The sequence below is a fragment of the Lotus japonicus genome, chromosome 4 (assembly GCF_012489685.1).
Source record: "Lotus japonicus ecotype B-129 chromosome 4, LjGifu_v1.2".
Lineage (NCBI taxonomy): Eukaryota > Viridiplantae > Streptophyta > Magnoliopsida > Fabales > Fabaceae > Lotus > Lotus japonicus.
In genome coordinates, this window is record NC_080044.1 from 8,811,408 (window position 1) to 8,831,816 (window position 20,409).

Here is a 20,409-nt window from a genome sequence, read left to right on the forward strand (position 1 = left end):
TTAGTTCCTAGAATAAGAAAATAACTCATGCGGTTTTTTATTGTGTCAAATATCGATCAAGTTAGTCCTTATGGTCAGATAAAATGTTGGTCAAATTATTCCCTACAGTGACATTTGACACAATCAGGGATCATGGAGCTAATTACTTCTTTTATAAATTAACTTGCTTGAAGCTTATTCTTTGAGTGATAAAATTGAGCAATCAATCATTTTTTAATTAAAAAAGTTGGATAAAAATAATTTATTTTATTTTTTGTTTCACAAGGTATCATCATAGTCGGCAGTTATGAGATCTAATTCCCCAAATCTCAATGATCAAATTAAAAACTAAACTTATTGATAGAAAATCAGCTTCAAAATAATATAGAAATATTTTCATTTATTTAAATTGATTTTTTTACATCGAAAAGATACATTACACCTTTTAGGGATAAATCCTTGGACCTTCCCCCTCCCCAACTCATATGCCCCCGACACTTACCACTTGAGCTATCACTTGGGAACATTTATTTAAATTGGATAATGATAAATTTTAAGTATTAATTGATTAAATATCCATTTAAAATTCCATAGAAAAAAAATTTAAAAATAGTTTATAACGTCATCAATATCAATATCAATATCAATATATATTAGAAAAGAAGAACTTTCATAGTGACGTGTCAGCACCAGATTAATTCTTAGTGACGTGTCAGCACCAGATTAATTCTCATAAAAATTATTCCACGTGTCAATTTGTTAGAGGGTATAATTTTCAATTAATATTTTTTTTTTGAGAAAATTTACAACTAATATAATTTTAGTCAACTCATACTCTTAGATGTTTAGAGAGAGAGAAGCTCTGGGAAGGGACCTCCACCACGGCGGTTTCCGCCATGGCGAGGAGCGGTGGTGCCACCTCGGAATGGGGGGACGCAGAAGCAAAGAGAGGCGCAACCGTGGCATTGGGAAAATTATGGCCATGGTGGCTCTCAACGTCAGCCAGGATCAAGGATAGCCGTTGTGAACCGATGGAAAATTCAGCAACAGAGGCAGCGGTGGCCACAAAGGGAGGAGCAGCAATGGCGTCGACATACATATGACACTTTTGGCTCTCAACGACAGACAGGCTCTGGTGCAACTGATGCAAATTTGGTGAAAACACAGCAACAGTGGCGGTCTCAACCAGAGGTGAGACGTGATGAGTCTGAAAGGAAGAACTCAGGCCAGCAGTCATTCTCGGTGTTCATTGACGGCTTAGGCGAGAGGATTACGCGGGTGAAATTAAGGTCAATCTTTAGTAGAGCAGGGACTCTGTGTGACGTTTTCATACAACAGAGGATTAAATATGGGCGACGATTCCGATATGGTTTTGTTCGTTTCCAGAGAGATGATGAGGCATGGAGGGCTATCCGCATGTTTCATGGCTTGCGTTTGGAAGGAAATTTTATTGTGGTTCAGAAAGCAAAAATACAACGGCCTACCTGGAGGTCGAAGATGCCGTCGCCGGGACGTTATAAGTATGAAATTCAAGGAAAAGTTTGGAGGCCAAAGGGACAGCCACAGACAAACACCCAGGGAGCAGGAAGAAAGCAAAATGAGGTCACATAACAGACAAGGGAAGTGTCTCAGCAGCCAGAGGTTGGCCCGCTTCATTTCACAACCCCAGAATTGGGTGATGGCTGGTTTAGGAGATGTGCTCAGGCACGCACCCTTGACCTCTCGTCTATAGACATTGTGCAAGATGAGCTGAGTCGAATTGGGATGTATAATTTTCGCCTTATTCCATTAGGAGCAAATGAAGTGATTCTGGAATTTGAGAACAATGAAGAAATGTTGGATACAATTGCAGAATGTCGGACTTTCTTGGAACAAAAGCTCTCTGACATTAGACCGTGTACGGCGCTTACTTTTGGCGTTGCGCAACTTGTCTGGATTCGCCTCTGGCAAGTACCAGTAGGATTATGGACTGAACTTTTTTTTACTGCAATTGGAAACAGAATGGGAAATTATGTGTCGTCGGATACAGCAACGTTGTCGAGGCATCGCGTTGATTATGCCAGAATACTAGTTAGAATGCACCATCCTTTGGTACAAAGCTTCACAATGTCTGTTGATGTCGATGGTACGTCTTGTATTATTTTACTTGAGAAGGATTATGTTACTTATGATTATGGGTGTGTTGAAAATATGCCAACCACGCCATGGAAGGAATATGTGTCAGAGGATGACGTCTCTGATGATGATGATATGAATGGTGGGCTTGGTATAATCATGGATGACGTTAAGGTACCAAATTTTGAGACCGCCAGAGATGTGGTTTCTGATGAAGAAGATGAAGTGTACCGGGACGACAGATTGGAAGGTCTCGTTGTGCTTGAGGCTGAGGCGCTTGTGCAGGGGCAGGACGGTGCCCTGCAACAGCACACGGTGGCGATTGAACCACAGCCAGAGTCCCCGGCGAGAGAGCCATCACAAACAAGATTTTTGAATTCTGAAACGGAAGCCATTAATTCTGGAATGAATTCTAAGGAGCAGTTACAGGACCTAATTGAGGCTGGTTATACGTTGAATGATATTGAAGAATGGGGGAAGACTTTAAAAGGAAGCAAGATATCTGATAATGGAAATCAAATCTTGAATAAAGAAATTCAAAATCCTGCCCTAGATGATTCAAAAAGAAAATATGCGGTTATAGGTTACTCATTTAATTCTAATGATTTGTTTTTTACAACAGATTATCTTAGGCATTCAAATACCTTGAACTTGAAATGGGGCCCACGTTTTTTTCCACAACAACAAAGGCAAGGGACGTGTTTGCCAGGAAGCCAAGCTACACAAAACGTGTTTTTTAGTTTTCAACAACAAACGTGTTTGGCTCAACAGGGAAACAACAAAAACGAGTTTGGGGAAGCTGTGCGTTCAGAAGAAAAATCAGATGTTTTTGTTCACACGACTCCAAATCAGATTGTGAGGAAACTCATCTCCACAACCTTGCAAGCGACTCAACCAGAACAAGATCAACGCAACCAAAAGGAGCTTCAGAAGCAAATCTCGACACCACCTGAGCAAGTCGAAACTCCTGTCCAGAAGTCCCCATCTGTTATAGTTTCGCCACAAACAAACTCATCACAGAATAGCTCCCAGAGGGGACGCCCGAAAGGGAGTAAAAATAAGCCTAAACCATTGCCTATTGAATTTTTGGAACCAGTTCCGGGAGAAGACGGTGTGACGACGCGCGCACAACGAACTTGGCTGGTTGGAAAACAGTTGGGTCTGAAAGCACGAGGGTCGGAAGCTTTGATGATTAGAGGCTTGGAAGCACAAATCCGCCAGAATCATCCACACCTTAACTGATATGTCGGGTCCGTGGTTTACATGGAACGTACGGGGGTTGGGAGGGTCAACGAAGAGGGAAGCAGTAAAGAAGGCTGTTTTGCAGTGGAAGCCGGAACTTTTGCTATTACAGGAAACAAAGTTAACTGAGCAACGACAGCGTACGGTAGAGTCATGGACGCAAGGTATGCAAATGCGTCATGTTGAGGTTCATTCGGAGGGTGCAGCGGGGGGCCAAATGTGTCTGTGGCGGGAGAACTCTTTACAGCTAGGGGTGATTGTTGATGTGTATAGCTGCTACTGGTACTGTTGTGGAGTTTTTATGTTACTGAGACAGGTCTGTTATGGATCCTAGTTCATGCTGCGTTTGTTGTTGTGTAAAACCAAAGCTTTTGGATGTTGTTGCTGTACCTGTGTTTGCTGTTGTGCTGATATGCTGTTGCTGAAGCTGGTATTAAGTGCTGGTGTAGATGCTTGATGTTGCTGTCAAAAGAAATATGATGTTGTTGCTGTCATAAACCAGATGCTGCTGCTGTCAAATTAAACCTGTTGTTGCTGTTGCTGCTGGTGCGAAAATGGAAGCTCGCTGTTGCTGGTTTTGCTGATTAATAAGGATGTAGATGCTTGTTGTTGCTGTCAAAAGAAATATGATGTTGCTGCTATTATAAACCAGATGTTGTTGCTGTCAAATTAAATCTGTTGTTGCTGTTGATGCTGGTGCAAAAATGGAAGGTCTTTTACACAGGCTGCTGCTGGTTTTGCTGATTAATAAGGTTGAGGTAGTAATGGATACTTGGGGATGAACCTGTTGGTGCTTCGGCTTCTAGTGGACGTCTTAGTTTTTGCGTATTTGTTTTAATGCATTGAGCTAAATGATGTATTATCATTGAACTCAGGTACAGAATGGCTATCTCAAGATTGTAGTACTCTTTTTCCTTGCTAGGCTTTTTTCCCATTGAGTTTTGCCTAGCAAGGTTTTAATGAGGCTCTATCTTGGAATTTCGTTTATGCCATTTTGTGGGATGGTGGTGGGTTAATTTTTGTTCGGCCAACTTGTTCATAGGTCGTTCGAGTTCAGTTCAAATTGTTCTTGGTTCTCGCTTGGTTTGCTATTGGCTCAAGCGCTCCTATTAATAATATACATTTCAATGATTTCATTTTCAAAAAAAAAAATTCAATTAATATATGTTTTAATTTTATATATTCTAAACTAATTAATTGATATTATTTTAGAAGATATAATTTTCAATTGATATATGTTTTAATTTTATATATTCTAAAATAATTGATTCATATTATTTTAAAAGATAAGATTTGGTCTTTTAATTTATTTTTAGAATATATTAATTAATTTTTATTGAATTTTCGATTTTTTTTATTAATTCGGGATTTTATGAGTTTTTATTGTGATTTGCTAGATTTTGTTAGTTTTTATCTATTATATTTAGTACCTTTTTTAATATTATATTTGATTGGGATTTAAGTTGTTTATTTCTTAATTTTATTTTAATTTATCTTATTATTTATTTAATTTTAATTCCAGGAAATATTTTATTTTATTTTAGATTTATTTTTAGAGTATATTAATTAATTTTTCTTGAATTTTCGGATTTTTAATTAATTCAGGATTTTATGAGTTTTTATTATGATTTGCTAGATTTTGTAGTTTTTATCTATCTTTATTTAGTACCATTTTAAATATTAGATTTGATTAGGATTTAGGTTGTTTATTTCTTAATTTTACCTTATTATTTATTTAATTTTACGTCCGGGAAATATTTTATTTTATTTTACATTTATTGATAGAGTATAATAATTAATTTTTATTGAACTTTCATATTTTTATTTAATTCAGGATTTTATGATTTTTTATTGTGATTTGCTAGATTTTGGTAGTTTTTATCTATCTTTATTTAGTACATTTTTAAAGTTTAGATTTGATTATGATTTATGTTGTTTATTTCTTGATTTTATCTTAATTTATCTTATTATTTATTTAATGCTAATTCAAAGAAAAGGGAGTTGATTTGGTGCTGAGGGTCCACAAAGCTACCATGGACACGCAGAGATTTGATAGCTGCTATTTCTACCTCTGTCACATGTCGCGATCAGGACAGAGGTATGTCGTAAGATGATGTTATGTAGGGATGGCAATGGGTAGGGTTTGGGTAGGGTACTATAATACCCATCCCCTTACCCGTGTTTTCAGAAGATACCTGTACCCGTTCCCATACCCGCGTGGGTAACAATTTGAATGTCCGTTCCTGTACCCTCTGGGTACCTATATGCCCGTACCCGTACCCATTACCCGCAATGTAGTTAACGAAAATACAATTTTCGTTCACCAAATAGAAAAGACTTAATACATCAGAAGACCCCTGAAATTGTAAAGAGAATCAATTCCAGGGCCTGAAAAATTTTCGCATCAAATTGGGTCCCTAAGAATTTTTTTTTAATTCAATTAAGGACAAAGTGTGCCTGATGCTGAAGTGTAGCCTACTCAGCTTTTCCACGTGACATTTTAATTTTTTTTTTAATTGAAAAATTTCAAAACTTAATTTATGTGGCTTTTATCTTCTTCTTTAATTAGAAACTAATGTTATTCATTTATTTTTAATTCCATCTCATTTCAATAAAAATAAAACTTATTCTAATTAAACCTTAAAACTAAACCTAACTAACCTAATCTGGAAGGGGAAAAAGCTGCAAGAGAAGGAAGAAGAACGCATAAGAGAAGGAAGAAGGGAAGAAGAGTAATCCCGCCACCACCGCCGCTAGCTTCTACCTCGACATCAACGCCTCCTCCTCCGATCTCCACCACCACGGCTGGCCTCTGCCTCGACCTCAGCCTGGAGCAAGATTATTGATTTTGGGTTTCGATTCCATTGTTCCAAACTCTTCTCCTCTTCTCTTTCTCCTTCTCTCTCTTACTGTGTTCGTTTTCTCTCTCTAGGGAAAAGCTTCATCGCCGTCGCAACCATGGAGATCTGGGATGGGGTTTTGGGATTCTATGGGGATTGTTGGTGATTGGGGGTGGTGGCTTGGTGTGGGTGGGGTTGGGGGCGGTGTGACAGTGTCGTTTGAAGATTTGGGTTTTTCTTTGCAAATTTGGGTTGAGTTTTTTTTTATGATTATGATGTGTTGAAGATGATGTTGATGGAAGCTTTAGAAGCTTTGAGGTGGTATTTAGCTACTGTACGACAACTTCCACACTCTATAGGATCAGAAGTGCAGAAGGTAGTTGAAAATGATTTTGTAGAAGCAAGACAAACATATAGAAGCTTAACTCTCCAAGATTTAAGCAGATTGTTAACTATGGGTCACCTCATGTCCTTAAGCTTTGGCAAATGGAATAAACATTAGTCAAGCTATGATGTTAAGTATGAGAGATATGAACCCAATAAGATGGGTTCAAGTGTAGAGTCTTTGTCTCATAGTTTCGTTACCCTTCTTCAATCCTTCGCCGCAAACGGAATCTGGGTTCGATCCAGATTTGTGAGGTGTGGAATGTCTGGGTTCTCTTGGTTTGATTTTTGGTTCTTTTGGTTTGATTCTTGGTTTGGTGGTATTTGCAGGTGGGGTTTGGAGCTTAATTGGGGCTGAGATGAGTTAATTAAGGCTTAATTGGAGCTGAGATGATTTAATTAGGAATTGATAATGATTTTCAATTAATCATAACATGTGGCATTATTCAGATTTAAAAATAAAATAAAAAAAGCCACGTGGAAAAGGTGAGAGTGAAAAAATTAAGACACATCATCGGCTGACCCACTTTGTCCTTAATTGAATTAAAAAATAAATTATAAGGACCCAATTTGATGCGAAAATTTTACAGGGACCAGAACTGATTCCCTTTACAATTTCAGGGGCCAATTGACCCTTTAAGCCAATAGAAAATAATATAACTGCTATTATAAAACAAAGAGCATTAATTAAAAATACAAAAGACTAATCAAATATTTAATAACTGAAATCATTCTTTTTTAAAAGAGTTAGTTAGAAAGTTATAACTTTAATTAAGTTTGTTGATATATATACTTTCAAGTGTGTAATATCTATAATAAAAATAACTAATAAAGTGTGTGCGGGTATGGGGCGGGTTGGGTACTATAGTACCCATACCCGCACCCGTACCCACTATTTTTTGCGGGTAATTACTCATACCCAACCTCATACCCATCTAGCGGGTTTTTACCCTACCCATTATGGGTATTTTTGGCGGGTACCCTATGGGTTCGAGACTCATTGCCATCCCTAATGTTACGTGAAGTAGAGTTTATCATGTTGTGATTGATGATTTGTGTCATTTCAGTTTATCCTTTGTTCGTAATTTAATCATGAATTCTTAAATTTCACATATTTTGTGTGTTTTGATCCTAAAGTTTACAAATTTTTGCATAGACCCTTTAACGAATTATTATTGAAGACGTAATGTTTTGATTCTTATGTAATGTTTTTTCTATTGTTCTCCTTCCGCTTTTGTATTTTTTTAAACCAGATTTTAGTATAGTTTGTAGAAATCCATACGCGTGAAGCCATTCTAAACGAGATTTTGGTATAATTTATAGAAATTCACGAAACTTAGGATAGTCTGAATTTATATTCATTTTTCAAATTTTGCTCATTTTTATTCATCATGTTTGAGTTGTGTGTGTATAAGCATACTTTTTGCAATGTAAGTGAATAATGCACAACTTACTAATTTTTTTTTTTATGATGCACATGTCAGTCAAATCGATGAAATTGAAGAGCTCATATTTAATCTTCATGAGTATGTTTAGCCCATTGTTAAGGTTGGTTCATGTTTTCCTCAAACTCATTAGTTTTGCATATAATCATGTTTTAGTATTTCAATTGGGTGACTTATCTTACTTTGCTCTATATATTTCCTTAAGTTCAATTTAAATTGATTGTTAGTATAAGTTCATTGGTGAAGTAACCACAATTATTTTGGGTGGGAGAATTTTTTTTTTCTCACATATATAGATAATTTGTTGGGGTGTGCACAATTGGGGCATTACACCATTTTTTTTTCTTTTGACTGATATGCGTCTTTGATTTTTTGTTTCACAAGGGTTCCACCCCAAGATTCACAAATACACTAGATACAATTCTTTCACCACAGTCCTTTTAAATTGGTGAAGGAGGGTTTTTTGTTCTTCAAGACTTCATTTTGGGTTTCTGTTTCAATCTTCTTCATGAATTGATTTTGTTCTTCAACTAATTGTAAGATGTCATATGCTTCAAGGATTCATGCTTTTCTCTTCTTAATCAAAAGCAAAAAGATTGAGGAAAAGAAAATCTTTTGGGGTGCAGAATATTCATTTATTGGAAAAAAATTACACGTGTCATTCTCAGGTTAATTCTCATAAAAAAATACATTTTAAAATTTAAGATTTGATTAGGATTTAGGTTGTTTATTTCTTGATTTTATCTTAATTTATTTTTGATTTATTTTTAAAGTAAAAAAAAATACATTTTTAAATTTGATTAGGATTTAGGATTTTAGGTGATTTATTTCTTGATTTTATCTTAATTTATTTTTTTATTTATTTTTTGAGTATTAATTAATATATCCCTAACTTTTTTTAAGAAGAGTGAGTTTGAAAGCTATAGCTTAAGTTAATTTGTTAATATATTCCCAAATAATAATAATAATGATAATAACATATGTGTGTGGGTATGAGCCGATTGGGTACTATAGTGCCCATACCCACTAATTTTTGTGGGTAATTACCTATACCCAACCTCATACCCTTTTAGCGGTTTTTTACCCTACTCATAGTGAGTATTTTTTGCGGATACCCTATGATTTTGTGACCCATTGTCATCCCTAGATTTAGATTTTGGCAAAGATTGATAGCTTCGTGTAATGACATTGAATTGTCTAAAGGTGGAGAGCTTCGAGTTGCTACCCACGTGAGTATAGGGACGAGTATATGTAATTTTTAAAAATGCGGGTATGGGGATGGTACTATAGTACCTACCCATTTTCATCCCTACTTAGTTGGAATAAACACAATAATGTTATATTTTATGATTTATCTTACACAATCCTGATTTGTGCTACTGTCACATTCATTTTTTTTTAAAGATTAATATGTTGGTAATTTCTTATATCTATGATTTGTGTTATCGTCTTCATATTTACGGAGACTGTGAAACGAGTTCCCGTTGGTCTCAATCGGGCTTAGAAGAGAAGTCCTTATGTCCACTTTACTCATCAATTCTGACTCTTATATTTCATTCGTTGTTTAATATATTTTTAATAATCAAAGTATTAATTGATGTATCAAATACAATAGACATATTCCCTGTGCAACGCGCGGGTAAAAAACACTAGTAACGACTATTCCAAATCAAACAAAAATATTCAAGGACAAATTTAACCCTTATTATAATTAAGCTTGATAAATTCAAGTATGAAATAATGAATTTGTTTTTTCAAAATGTTCAAAATGATATGTAATAGTGTGTTTTAGAAAATGAATGTTGCTTGCATATAATAATTGTTAAGTTCAAACATTAGATACCTAATTTTTTAATCTCATGTTTGAGTGATAACGTCGTTTTTTATTATATTCTTATAAGATACAAAAAAAATTCTAAACTACGTAGTCTCATATTTTTAGGAAAATATATGACTATCTCTACTAACGTTCATATGTCATAAGTTTCGTCGGAAGATAGTGTCGTCTAATGCTTTTGACCAATCAACAATAGACCCAATGCTCTGCTCTTCAAGAAATGAGTATGATTTGCTGAAGAAACTTAAGTTCAAAGTCTTAAAGGGAATAACTTAGAGACCTAAAGTACATCACGTTAGTTATAAAAGACACTTTGAACAAAGTGAAAGTATAACGTTGTCATGTCACATCAAACAACTATTTATCAACTCCACTCAAGATGAAAGATCTATTGTACAAAACTTATACATACTTTTTGGATCACCTTTTCGAAAAAAACTTCTACCTACAACTATATGATGGAAACACCAATCATCAAGAGAAATTCACAAATTTGTAACTTTTTCACGTGATTCTCCAGCAATTAGGCATGGGCGAGAGAGGACGATGCAGATACTGGATGAAGATAGTGAGACCGTAGCGCAACAAACATTTTTGGGAATAGAGCACCAACAAAGTGTGAGCTGTTAGGGGAGTTTGCAATTTCTGGAATAGGAAAAAAAGTGAAAACCAATTTACAATTATACCCACACACGTTTGATATTCTAAAACTGAACAATTTAGTTTTTTAGTTCATATGAAAAAGGTGTAGTTTGTTGATTTACTCCTTCTAAAAGCTTAGTGGGTGTAAGTTAACAACCCTATATATATATATATATATATATATATATATATATATATATATATATAGGGAGCATATCAAGTGAGAGGAGTGGTTTACGGTGAGAGATGAGAGGGGTTAATAATAGCCGTTTGATATTTATGAACGAATAGGATTCAATCTGGTTTTAAAAAAATAACCTCACCCTTATTAATTGTGTATCTGGCAACCCACTCCTCTTCTCGCGCGTGATAACCATTCACCCACCTTATTCTGATTTTCCTTCTCTCTCATGAGACTTCTTTTTCTTTCAATCTGATTTCTCCTTGCCCCTGCTTTGGCCAACCGTCTTCTATTTTGCAATCGTGAGTTGCATTTAATTGATTTTTACAATTTCTGGTTTTCAATGTTTGGTTTGCAGATCCAATTTCAGTTTCAATTTTTAATTTGCAAGGCCACCTATCCATTCTCAATAACCCTTTGATTCTTTGAGAGAGCAAGAGTGTGTTGAGTGACGCAAATGGGATTCTTAAAATCAAAATTGATTGCTTTGCTGAAAATGAAAAATTCGTTTAGGTTTTTGTTTGAATGTCGACGAATTGGAGAAATCCAACCTGATTGATAGAACTAGCTGATGATCCTGGACCCATAAGAGCCTCGAAATAGTTTCGTCTACGAAAGTGATGTTAATCCCCATGGTTTGATGATAAATCTTCACTGCTGTAGAGTTCAGAGCCAAACGCACAAGAGAAGGGGAAGGAGGTGATGACAGACGCGCGTGGTACTGGGGTATTAGAATAAAACAGATATATTAATGTGAGATTGCATCATGGCCGTATATGTTAATCTGATGGTTTATATTAACCTCTCTCATCTCTCACCATAAACCACTCCTCTCACCTGATATGCTCCCTATATATATATATATATATATATATATATATATATTAAACTAAATGGAAGTACATGTGGGACAATATTGTCAGGATCAGGATCTTTCTTATGATCAGTCAAGGGGTAAAATATCGTAAATCTTAGGATCATGATTGGGTCGTAGATCCTTTAAAATCCTAATAAAAATGTAAATATATACTTCATAAATTACATATACATAAAAATTCACATACATAAGAAACATAACTCACGATTCATATCAAAATTCACACACATGACATAATAAATTCATAGCACAAGAATCATAATCCAAGGTGCATGTTCACTGTATTTGTTCAACGGTTCGAGACTTATGGCTCGTTTGACATGTCGTATTTGACATGATAGTATAAACTTATACAATACGTTACAAACTTATCCATTATTTGGTGCTAACATTATTTTGTATAAACTTATACATCAATCCCTTCTTATACATTAAAATTATAGATTATTTAATCCACCGTATAAATGATGGATAAGGCATGATAAGAGGTGATATATAAAGTTACATGAAATATTTAATCAATTGCCACCACCACGACCCTCCACCATCGCCACCACCCTCCACCGTTGACACAACTACTCTCCACCACCGCCATCAGCACCCTCCCCCTCCACCACTGCCACCACTGTCGTTGCTGCTGTAACGCCCCGATTTTCGGGTGTCACTTTAGTAACCTATTAAAGTAAATATGCAATATTTTCCAAAATGATTTATAACCATGCGTATATTTTTTTTTTCTTTTCAAATGTATTTCCAAAACATGTCATGCATACTCCCAACTACAAAGGGATTTACATCAAGCCTTGAACAAGGCGAGTACCCGGAACCTCAAATATATATTTCTAAACCCGTTATGCAAGCTTAAACCAATAATGGTTAGCTCTCTAACTCAAGGCTCTAACTCTACACCCGACTCCATTCTTCAAGTCTTCCACAGTTCTTCAAGTTCTCCTCTCCGACTCGTACGAAGGTCAAGCTCCATCGAAGATTCTCCATTGCCTAATAGCGTTAAGCGCCCAAACAACAAATAGCAAATAGAAAGGGTTAACTCCATGCCATTACCACGTATAAAAGGGAAAAACATGCTATTCAAATTTAAGTGCATATCATGGCACATAAACTAGCAACCTAATTCAAGATAGATGACGACATATATTCAACAATATAGATTTAAACCAACTATCAACAACCTCGACAATATTACTACTCAGATATCGACAACTTAACAACATATATGTTAATTCGAATATCAACAACTTAACAATGTAACATTTATTCAGACATCAACTTAACAGCATATAACAGCTCAGATATCCACAACCTCCACAGTATAGAATCAAATCATATGGCAATAATCTCAACAATATAACATCAAATCAAACAAAACCAACCTCAATCTATATCATCTAATCAGATGTCAACAATCCTAAAAAATATAACAACAGATCAGATATCAATAATCCTCAAAAATATAACAACAAATCAGATATCAGCAAAATCAACAACATAAAATCAAACCAGATATCAACAATCCTCAACAACATCAATCAAACAATGACGTCTCGCAAGACGGGACAATCCTGTGAAAATATCCACTCCACTGTCACTAAGTAACACCTCGAAGGACGGGATAGTCATGTGAAAATATCCACTCCACTACCACTTGATAACGTCTCGCAAGACGGGACAGTCACGTGGGACAATCACCACCACACCGCCACTTAACGCCACTATGGACGGGACAATCACGTGGGACAATCACCATCACATTGCCACTTTAGGACATCTCGAAAGATGGGACGATCACGTGGGACAAACCCACCTCATTGCCACTTTATAACGTCTCGACAGACGGGACAATCCCGTGGGACAAACTCACCTCATCGCCACTTTAGCGTCTCAAAAGACGGGACAATCGCGTGGGACAAATCCACCTCATTGCCACTTTATAACGCCTCGAAAGACGGGACAATCCCGTGGGACAAACCCACCTCATCGCCACTTCAAGCAAACAAAAACATCTCATCCAACTCAGTGGTCACTCAAACAACAATCTCAAATTCAATAATCAAATCAACATAATCACATGTTATTCATATTATCAACAAACATACGTCTCATCAAAATGCATACTAACTCAGCTCACTATTTCAACATAACAACAATCAAGGTATCAACAATAACCATGTCTTATCCACTAGAAAGTAGTAATGACAGAAACCAGTAAACGGCCGAAGCCTCTCAGGAAACGGAGACACACGTCTCAATAAGTTCACTCGGCCGAAGCCTCCAGAAAACATTTTCCCAGTTCATCACAAGAATCATAATCCAATGCCAATCAATATAAACATCTTCATCTCAAACGCAGGCAGTGCGATAAAAGCAGGCAAGACTCAAAGACACGCTAAAACTGAGTTACCCTTACCTTAGCCAATTTCCCCATCCAAGCTCAACATCCCAGTCCAATCCAAAATAAAGCTCCCGAACTCAGCAAGTTCCCCGGGCGTCCTCAGTTGTGAAACCTCGCCAATTGCTCCAAAGTCTATTTCCTCAGCTCAACTCGTTCCAAACCTTAAGCAAAATATCATTGCTTAGTCGCTAAGAAACAAAACAACTAATAACACTAATCGAAACCGGAAAGAGAGCTTTTAAAGCTTCAAAGTTCCTATTTAGGCACAAATTGACAACATAACTTCATTTGCTAAAACGCGCATAACTTGAGCTACAGAACTCGGAATGACACGAAACCAACGCCAAAATTTCGACAATTGAAAGAGCTACGCAATGGCTTAGGTCATACAGACCCAAAATTTATTTTTGGACACGGTACCCTAACAAACAGGTTTCGGCCACTTTAGAAAATAGGGTTTCCGAACTTTTTCTTCGATCTAAATCAATTCATAGGTATTCTTAGGCGATATCTAGGCCAGGGAAACTCTCAGAAAAATTATCGGATCGATAACTAGAACAGAGGTATTTTGGTAAGTATTTTGGTCATTATTTTAGCTCGGAAATTCAAAATTGGAATTTTTAAAAACAAATTTGATAAGCTTGATCCTAACGACATTTATAACAACTAATCTTACTGACGCTAAGCTCAGTCGAGAGTTTTTGATCCAAAAAGAGAAGCTTTTACCCAAAAATGGGTATTTTCAGAAAATTGGACCTCTGCGACGATTCGGCGAGATTCAGCGAAAAGCAACTGGATATTCATGCTCTTGGGCACGTAGGGAATAAGTTTAGACAGAGAAATCAAGTTATTTGGATACTTTTACAAAAAGCTCAAAACTTTGAGCACATAAAGACATAGAGAAAAGCGACAGAATTTACGATCAGAGGTAAGGAATAGCATCAGTACCTCGAGGTCTACGCGCAGCAACGAACGGCACGACGATCGGGCAAGAAATGAAATTTTCCTATCCTCCTCTCCTTCTCCCTCAAAGCCACGGCCAAATGGGTGCAGAGGATGAAGAAATTTTGAAATTTAACTATTTATAGATTGGTGAAATCGCGGCAAAACGAATATTTTCCGATTCCAATTTTTCCTGTGCAATCCTCTGTGAATTCTAAGCGGGTTTCCGATGTCAAATTTCCAGAACTTGAATCAAGGTTTTGGAATAAATGGAACGATCCAAAAAGCGGTATGAAATAATTCAATCCGAAAAACTACTTTTTGCAGCGAATGTCGGATGCAGAAACTTCCTTCTAAAGAAAGATTGGAAACATCGAAAGAAATGGGTGTACGCTTGTGGAATCTTAATTTGAAGCTCCGAATAGAAAAAGTCTTCATCTACAGTTCGTTTTAAGGTTCTTGAGTTACCAGGGATTCAGTTTCGGCAAACTTCCGAGAAACGAAATCGATCATTCGTACATTCCAGGGTTTCGTGTCAAAACACTCGTCAGGGAAAGGAATAAGAGAAATTCTTATAATCCTCTGAATATTTTTGAATTCCGCTTCTACAGTGCTTTAAGAGCGGATTAGCCTTTTACTAACGCCTTCGCCCTAAGGCGGAAGTGAATAAAGCTCGTTCTATAACCTATAGCGACTATAGAACTATTCTTAACCATTTCCTGAACTTTCTTCTTCATAACGCTAATCCAAACATTAAACACAAGTCAAGTTCCCCTCGCGCTTACACACAATCATATGCGTGAGTTGGAAATTAATTATTTATTTAATTCTAAAATCTTGGGTCTTACAGCTGCTATCGCCACCGCCGCCTATACCACCGTCACCATCGTCATCGTTGTTATCGCTATCGCCACTGTCACCGCCACCGCTGTCTACCACCACTGACACCACCACTACCTACCATCATCACCTTCCAATGCCACCACCACCACCTCAACCGCCATAGTCATTGCCACCACTACTACATATCGCCATGGCCCACCACCAACACTACCGCCACAACCACCTCCCTCCATCGTCGCCACTATCATCACCATCACTTCCAACACCACCACCGCTACCACTTGAACCACCACCATCATCACCATCACTTCCAACACCGCCTCTTTACCACCCACTTGTACAATCCTCATTTGTATAATATATATATATATATATTATTCAATATTTCACAAAACATATGTTTATATGATTCTAAACGAATTGATAAGTATACACTGTATGACCAAACAATGTATAATATTAATTTTTATCAGGTCTAATACTATCAGATCTAATACTATCAGGTCTTATACTATCAGACATTATACTATAAGCCATACCAAATGGGCCCTAAGGAAAAGTTAAGGGGTTGTCATTTAGGGATTATCATTTTTATTTGTTATTAAAAAAATCTTTATCACTTTATGAGTTTTGGTTGAAATTATATATTTTTTTTGAAATTCTGAAATGGGTCAAAAATAGAAAAGTCAGGTGTGAAAACTCCCTTTCTTCAAAATCAGAAGATCGGGATCCGAGAGATTCTTCCTTCACGAATCGGGATCCTGATGAGATTCAAGCCATTCTCCAATCCTGCAATAGATCTAAATTAGTGAGGTTTTCTCAGATCCTAAAATCGTAAGATCTTAAGATTCAAATCAGAATCTTAACGACACCGCAAGGGGAGACTACACACATAAACTTAAATTTCTAGTTTGATTTATATAGTCAAAAGACGGAAATACCATGGGCGACTCAAGAAAAATATCTAAACAGCCGACTCCACTTGTTTACCGTACACAAGCTAAATTAGAAAAAGTGCAACCCCAGCATGGTCCCACTTCGACGAAAAAAGAGCAAAAGCACCAAAATAAAATTCAAACCTCTTGTTCAAAAAAAAGAAACAAATTCAAACCTCAATAATATCTTCTCAGTTATTATCCATATGAACAAATTAAAATGCGACTCCTAATATTCCCTTTATATTGTATTTTTTGTTTTTTTTTCTATAAATAATCCTTAATTCTAGTTCCCTATTAATTCATAATCAGATTCGACCTAGATTTATTACTCAAAAGTCAAAACACAATTTTTCTGATCAGCTGGAATTCTAATATAATGAAATAATTTTTTTATATAGTCTTTTTTTTAAATCATTTTTTTATATAGTCGGTGCTATAATATTTTTTTTTGGTACAATGGTATAATATATTTTGTTAGTAAATATCTTTTTCAAAGTCTTTTATTTTTCTTCACGGAAAAGATAGCTTCATTAAAAATATCCGAGAGAATATTAAATGAATTTCTTTTTTGACCCGATATTAACTGAATTTCTTAGCAATAAAGTGTGGATAGAAAATTATCTTCCACTTTTATTTTCTGAACACCGTTGATTTAGTTTAATTGAAGATCCTTTTAAAATTTAAAACTTCTTTCTTTAAAATATAATAATGATTTCTTAGTTGATGTTTTTGAGGAAACTTATCACGGATAACACAATATTATTCTCTCCTTAATTAACTGCTGAGGTACTTATCAATGAAAACAATAAAAATAAATATCTAGCAAACTATGATCCTTATCCAACTAGAGTACCTCCCACGGAAATTCAGCAATATTTAATGGTTATCCGGTATTGTTTCTTCACTATAAAGAAACCTTATCATCACTATAAATTTAGTAACCATATCATTCTTTCTTTTCCTTTTATATCATCCGATCCAAACATGAATTCAGCACTTCTTCATCCTTGTTCTACTCCCCTGTTTCTCGAGGCCAAAGATCTTTATCGTAACAACAGAAAACTCGCTTCCACTATTTGTTGTTCATCATCAAGGAACGATCCTTACATCCCTAAGCTTGAACCTTTTAGCCGAAGCAAGTCTGAAAGAGCAGCAAAAGACCCTCCCTTGATCGAAAAATCTGAAAAAGAGCTCTTAGGTGCGTTATGATTTTTTCTTGTTTCTGTTTGTTTTCTCAATTTGATTTGAAGCCTTGTCTTCCTATGTATGATTTTGTTATCTTTTGCCATGATCTTGTTTTTGGCAAAGATGAGATCTGTTTATTGTTTCTCTTTTTATTTTGTTGATGAATGCTTGCTTATGTTCATTGTTGTGTTTGGTTTTGACCTCTGCAGATTATTGTTCAGCGGTTGAAGGTGAAGAATCATATAGTTGCTGGCAGGCTTATTTTGAGTTGAAAGATCTTGAGGTGTGTTCTGGCTTGTGGTATTGTTGATCTCGTTCTGTTTTTGTTTTGTGATGATTAAGATGCAATCTGTAGAAAGATATGGTTACTTTTTCCTGTGTTTTATTTTTGGTGTGTGTTGGCCTTCAAAGACTCCGAAAGTGCAGCTTTTCTGTACAAATTTATTTCTCTTTTAAAATTGTCAAGAATGAGAGGAAGTAAATAGAAGTTCATGAAATTTCCCTCTCTTCTAAAATGGAAACGTAAGGGAAAAAACAAAAATAATGTAGTTAAGCTTGAAGCCCAAATATAGTAATGAAAAGATGTTATGGGATAAGTGAAAGCAAAACAGAGTTTTATAGAATTTTTAATTAGTAAAAAAGTAGGTGTATGCTTCAGTACTTATCTTCAAGCTTAGACATTTTTAAACATTATCCCTATCCAATAGAATTATGGTATCTTTCTACCATGGTCCTATAAAATACTAATGTATTACTATCATACTATGTCATGTTAGTCTCTTTTTTTGAGTGGAATAACATGTTTTCAAGATAGCCCATGACTTTTTTATTTTATTTTAACAAACTCTTACATTGACATAATTCAATTGGCTCATTTTATAAGCATGTCCCTTAAGGGGTTTCAACTAATAGCTTTTCTCTGTCTTTTTGCTGTCACAATTTTGCTGTAGTGAGTAGTTTTATGGGAATAGATCGACCCTCTTATTATATCAGCCTTGGTCTACTATATGCAAGCCATTGCTCTTTCAAGCTTTGTTTATTGAGAAAATTGTTGGTGCACTATTATTTGTAAATTTTGTTTACATGAATATTTAATTGATTTCCACCATATTAGAAATATATTTTTATACTATTTAAAATTAAAAAGGAATGTAATTGCTATTAAAATGTTATCTTATATGGGATAATATGATTGAGTGCTCGTATAAAAATGTTTTACACACGATATGAAAATTATACTTGTTTATTTCTGATTAAAACAAAGGATATTCTTTGGTGCATTTCTTGACCTTCATTAACAAATCTCTTGGTCCATATAATTTACAGAAGGAGTCACCAAAATCAGACATAGAGAGGTTGATTCTTGAGACCGGTGGTGTTAAATCCTTGGTAGGAGTTCTTCATGGGATTGCACTTATGCACAAACTAAAGAAGGAAGGTTTGAATTTTGCCAAGGAAGTGAAATCAGAGGAGGAACATATACATAATTGTCCTATACCAGATGGATTGCCAAAATCTGCTGATGAGATGATGGAAGAAGAGCAAGGTAGAATGCCTGATTCACCATACACTAGGCTTCTTAGGACCATGGGGAGGTTCCCTGCATGGTATTCTCAAGCCCCTGACCATGAAACAGATTGATAATCACACGATACCATATCTTGTTTCTTTTATAAGGAACAATTGGTGACTATTTGTGCGTAATAGGCTAGTACTAGTATGAGTGGAAGGTGTAAAATTGGTTTTGTTTTTGTTTTGGAATGTGCTTTTTATAATTCATAGTCTCAGGTAAGCTTGAGGGAGAAATTGGCGGGGTACATTTTGGGCTAGTTACTAGTTATGCCTCCAATAGAATGGATGTAAATATGTGGCTTTCATTTTTGTTTATTTTAACTTTTAAATTTTAATGCCTAAGTACTTTTCAGGTGATGATCTAGATCTAGTAACTCTTTTTTTTATGTTAAAGCTGTGGAAGATAATTATGGTTCGTGGACATGTTTATTTTGAACTATGTTTAGTCTGCATCAAAGTGGTGTAGAACACGAGCTGGTTTGGACTCTCTCCATGGGAAAAAAATTTGGAAGTGTGAAGTTGTTCCAGCTGATTATTGTGTATTTAAAAATTAAAGAAGTGAAAGAAAACTAAATCAGTGAGTGATAGATGGAGCAATTTGACACTCCCAATTTTTTCCCAATAGAGAGGAATGAGGATCCACATGAGATGATACGAAAAATGAGATATGGCTGTTAGGTGGAACTTAATTCTCAACTCAGTAGACTATGGTTTTAGACCATAAATTTCATAAACTTGACTTAAGATGTTAGACAATAGAAGCACAAGTCATGTATTTTCTAGAAGTGTGAGACATTAAAACTTCATAGAAATGTTTGTCTAATAATTTATATTGCAATATATACCAAAAACATTGTTATCACTAAAAAATGAGATAAAACGATTAAGGTTGAACTTAACACAAAGTGTAAAATGTAGTCTTCACGAGCGCCTTTTCCCCTTCCTTGATGTGCTAGAGTTTCAACCTAGTGAAAATT

General features: G+C 35.6%; 1 protein-coding gene across 1 annotated transcript; it reads left to right on the forward strand.

Moving 5' to 3' along the window:
- The first annotated feature begins 17,574 nt into the window (after window positions 1-17,574).
- Window positions 17,575-19,789, forward strand: LOC130715002 (CCG-binding protein 1). The gene is made up of 3 exons (XM_057564988.1): window positions 17,575-17,873; window positions 18,070-18,143; window positions 19,187-19,789. The coding sequence occupies exons 1-3, from the start codon at window positions 17,660-17,662 to the stop codon at window positions 19,499-19,501; spliced, it is 603 nt and encodes a 200-aa protein (XP_057420971.1). The 5' UTR covers window positions 17,575-17,659; the 3' UTR covers window positions 19,502-19,789.
- The last annotated feature ends 620 nt before the right edge of the window (window positions 19,790-20,409 follow it).